The sequence below is a fragment of the Zingiber officinale genome, chromosome 2B (assembly GCF_018446385.1).
Source record: "Zingiber officinale cultivar Zhangliang chromosome 2B, Zo_v1.1, whole genome shotgun sequence".
NCBI lineage: Eukaryota > Viridiplantae > Streptophyta > Magnoliopsida > Zingiberales > Zingiberaceae > Zingiber > Zingiber officinale.
Window position 1 is genome coordinate 83,099,869 of NC_055989.1, and position 4,690 is coordinate 83,104,558.

At 40.5% G+C, this 4,690-nt stretch overlaps 1 protein-coding gene across 3 annotated transcripts; it reads right to left on the minus strand.

Annotated features, from left to right (window-relative positions):
• Positions 1-3,016: 3,016 nt before the first annotated feature.
• On the minus strand, positions 3,017-4,263 carry LOC122049247 (chaperone protein DnaJ-like). Of its 3 annotated transcripts, XM_042610658.1 has the most exons (5): positions 4,006-4,261; positions 3,838-3,928; positions 3,679-3,749; positions 3,544-3,600; positions 3,017-3,423 (listed from the first exon to the last, which is right to left on the minus strand). In XM_042610658.1, exons 1-5 carry the CDS (start codon positions 4,126-4,128, stop codon positions 3,274-3,276), a joined length of 492 nt encoding a protein of 163 aa, XP_042466592.1. In that variant the 5' UTR covers positions 4,129-4,261; the 3' UTR covers positions 3,017-3,273. The 3 variants fall into 3 exon arrangements, with proteins under 3 accessions (XP_042466592.1, XP_042466591.1, XP_042466593.1); XM_042610657.1 differs by having other exon boundaries at positions 3,544-3,749; positions 4,006-4,263; XM_042610659.1 differs by having other exon boundaries at positions 3,306-3,433; positions 3,544-3,749; positions 4,006-4,263.
• Between the last annotated feature and the right edge of the window lie 427 nt (positions 4,264-4,690).

Consider the following 4,690-nt stretch of genomic DNA (forward strand, 5'->3'; position numbering starts at 1 on the left):
GCGCCTCATCCCTCGGACGCACCGAGCCTGTCGATTCTCTCCTGTGTCGTCCTTCTCGCTAGCTGCATCTTTTGCTCGACTTCCTGTGCTCCTAAGTTCCTACACACTTAGACACAAGGCATCAAAAGACAACAGGAGCTAACTTAACTTGATTGATCACATGAAAACTATTACAGGGTACTTACAAAATCTTCCTATAAAAGGTCACAAGACCTGATGCATGAATCTCATGAACATGTTGGGTGCATTGGACAATCCGAAAGGCATGACCATCCACTCATACAACCCATGTTGTGTCTTGAAAGCGACCTTCCATTCATCTCCAGGCTTGATTTGAATCTGGTGGTATCCACTCCTAAGATCGATATTGTAGAAAATCTTAGAGCTAGAAAGTTGATCCAACATATCATCTAAGCGAGGAATTGAAAATCTATACTTCACTGTGATTTTGTTGATGGCTCTACTATCAACACACATGCATCACGAACCATCTTTCTTTGGCACGAGTAGGGCAGAGACTGCACAATGGCTCATACTCTCATGAATATAGCCTCGTCTCAATTGCTCCATAATTTGTCACGTGGTAGTTCTTCGACATCCTTAGGGCTAAGAAGGTATGCTGGCCGATTATGTAAGTTTGACCCCAGAACGAGGTTAATCTGGTGTTGAATGTCTCTCATAGGGGGCAATCCCGAAGGAAGGTCTTCAGCCATCAAATAAGCAAAGTCGAATAGGAGTTGCTACACCTCTAAGTCTAAGTCTATTACATCGCTTTCGTAAGGAAGAAAAGCATAGACCATGCCTCCATGCTTCATCTCGTTCAAAAATCTAGACATAGAAAGTAGTGTAGAGTTATTGATTACCAAATTTGAAGGGGTTCCTTTTCATCCAGGAGTCAATATGATGTTCCTCCCTTTGATACTGAGGGTGTAGGTGTTCTTCCATCCATCGTGGATGATACTACGATCATATTGTCAAGGTCATCCCAACAATATATGGCATGCGTCCATTGACATAACATCACACCATGCTCGATCGTAATACTTGTTGGCAATAAAAAAAGTTAAAAGACATCGTCTATCTACAGTTATCTCCCTCTCTTTGCTCAGTCATGGCAACTTGTAGGGTTTTAGATGATGATCCATCTTCAACTGCAACTTTTGCATAACTTCTTAAGATACAATATTTCCACAGCTTCCACTATCAATAATCATCTTGCAAACTTTGTTTGCAACTGTGCAAGTTGTGTGAAAGATTGTTAGTTCTCAACCATTCATCTTTTGATTCTTCCTTGGGGACCAGTAGGCTTTTGCGTATGATGAGTCTCATGGCCATCTCCATAAAGAATCTCGTCATTGATGTCATCATAAATCAGCTCATCAATCTATTTGGATTCATCCTCCATGTCTTCCTCAACTAGCAGGGTTTTGTTTTTTTTATTAAGGGATTTTTTACAATCTGAAGCTTGATATTCCTATTCACCACATCGAAAACACTTGATAGATTAGGATTACCTTATGGTGGCTCCTGGAAAGGGCACAACTCCTGAGGGTGAACAACTCGATTGTTTTGATTGCTCATATTTGTTGGTCTTTGGTTTTACTGCTTTTCAATAGTCAAGGCTCATTGATAAGCCTTTGAAACAGTCCAAAGTGAGTGGAGGCTCAGGTAATCTTGTAAAGACTGTCGTAATCCCCCTAAATATCTCATTGTCGTTTGTTCCTTGTACTCAGATAGATCATTCCTAACAATAAGCTGATAGAATTCCTTCGTATAGTCGTTGACGGTTCTAGCCCCTTGTCTCAATGTATGGAATTGCTGAAACAACATTTGTGCGTAGCCAAAGGGAAGAAAGTGGGTCATCATCATTTTTTTTTAAAAAAAAAAATCCTAATTTGTAATTTTGAATTTACCTTGTCTCTTTCGTGATCACCGAAGTTGCTCCCACCATGCTGAAGCTCGGCCTTTGAACTTGATAATGATCAATTTTACTTTGACGTGATCAAGTACTTGTACTCGGAAATTCTCTCTACTTCGTTGATCCAATTAATGAAGTCTTTCGCTTGTAATGTGCCAAAAAAAATCAGGAAGATCAACTCGGAAACCAAAGTCTCCATATCGTTCTTCTCAACCATAGTGTTCCTGGTACACAGTTCGATGGTGATATGAATTCTCAAATGTAGACTCAGAGTTACGATCAGAGATCTCATGATCTTCAAAATCCTGTGCTGTCAGACGTTGAATTAATTCCACAACTTGCTTCTGCAAATTCTCAATTATCATTACATCCTGGATGTTATGATCACGGTGTTAGGTTTTCTCATTCGGAACTTGCCTGTTGTGACCACGCCCACGTCCATGATGACCCTTTATTGATCTTAATGAGCTCTGATACCAATTGGCGCCGAGTAGAATATAGATTATTTCAGGTCGTGAAGTTTTAGAGGGATTATTAATAACTAGAATACAAAAGAAAAATAACGAAGAAATAAGAAATAGCCCAAACTAGATTTGAAAACTTTTTTGAGAAAACAAAAGTAGGAATAGAAAAATAAAAAAGATGGGACTGTAACGTAGCTTAAGTGAAACTAATTGATTTAATATCAAAATAATTTATCCTAAATATCATCTAAGTATAGATTTATATAGCTCTCAAGACCCGTGATTTACCTCCTCCGTGTTGACCTAGGGACGGGTTGGCGGGGGCGCTGGGGGCGAGCGATTTCACCTTTTGCCACATATAGCTCTCAAGACTTTCAAAAAAATCTAAATAAAAAAAATAATCAACTAGACTTATTCTCTAATATTTAAAATAAATTAACTAGCAAGACTTAATTTCTAAAATTTAGGATAAAATAAAATATAATTAAGAAATAAAATAAAATAAACCTAATTAATTGAAAAAAAAATAAAAGATGTAAATTTGAATATTTGCATCTCCTCCGACTTAAATAAATCCTATTTTATGAAGAAAAAAAATTGTCAGTAGTTAGAAAAAATTAAGAAGTATCTATTCTAGACCGTCTAGAAATTTAGTATTTTATAATTATACTTCTTATGTAAAGAAAAAAATTTATAAATACAGCTAACCGCATCGCAAATGCTTAGGTAATAACTTACCACCGGTAGATGCCCCGTAGTACGGGAAAAAAACCAGAGACAAAAAGAAAGCACAGGAGTAACATCATAATTGACAACATGATTGATGGAACTCTTCTCAAGTTAAAGGATCGCTTTTTAAAATGGTCAGGATTCAGTCATTCAGATGCCATTTCACCTCCTCCTCGTCGGACCGCCGCTGCGGCTCCTCCACGCCGCATCCGATGGCTCCCGCCGGCCGCCAGCGTTCGCCCCGCCGATGCTGCTTCCCATGTTCATTATCTCCCCCAGCATCCGCTGCAGGTCCTCCAGAGTCTCCGGCTTCTGCCATTTACTTCATTTTTTAAAATATTTTCAACTCCAGAAAACGCAAAACGAAAGAAAAAAAAAATCGTTTTTTTCATGGCGATCGAAGAAATTAGATCTCGAAAGAGGGGGAATTACCTCGGGTTTAAGCCGCTCCATCGTCGCCATAATTTCTTGCATGAAATCGGCGAAGCCCTGCGCGTCCCACCCAAAAATAAGAGTAAAAAAGACAACATTTTTGGATGGAATTCCGTATTTTCTTTTGGGTAAAACCTGATCGTCGTCGTCGAGTGGGTCGTAGAGGCCGGCGTCGTAAATGGCACGCTTGCTCGTGTCGGAGAGCACTGCGGAAACATCGCCCACATAATCGCCGGAGTTAGCCAGCCACCCGCTTAAAGTAGCAACAACAAGAAAGCCACAGCAAGCACTCACCGGAGTAGGCTTCCTGAATCCGCTGGAATCTCCGCTTCGCCTCGCAGGACGCGGCCGCTGACTCCTTCGCCCATCGGTCCGGGTGCCACCGCTGCCCAATCCCGCCTCAAAATCACAAACTCGACCAGGTTTAAGAACGAAATCGAAGGGGCGGGGGGAGAGATTTACCAATGCGAGGCGGCGATAGGCGGCGCGAATTTCCGAGTGGTAGGCGTCGCGGCGGATCCCGAGAAGGGAGTAGTAGCAGGAGGAGGAGGCGGCGGCGTCGGAACCGGCCGGGGAAGCGTCCATTGCCGCAGAGAGATCGAAATCAAGATCGATGGATCCGTCGGCGTGCGCTAGAGCATGAGATGGAAGCAATGGCGAAGGATTTAGGGCGAGATAAATATCTTCTCTTAATTGAGGGGAGAGGAAGAGGCGTTTTAAGAAAACGAGTGAAGCTTCCAGAGAAGAGAGGCTGCGAGATTTTTTTTCTTGCCCACTAACGGAATTACGGAAAGGCCCCGATATTGAGCTTATAACTACTGTTCTGCCACCATGGTGCATCTATCATATGAATTTCTTCTCTTACATTTACATGATCTCCGGTTCATTGGAGAATAATAGATTTATTATAACAGAATTAGTGATTAATTTCTGATGAATATATATCCTTTAAGTTAAAAAAAATTCTTTCATCTTCTAAGTAATTTAATTCTGTAATTCAAATTTCTTCATATATCTCGAGGATAGATTATAAAAGACGTCAAAAGTAAATATAGATGATATTTTCTCTCAAGAATATCCTTACATAGCGGCAACAAGATTATAATATTATTATTTAGTTTCAGCGCTATTATAATCGTCACTATAA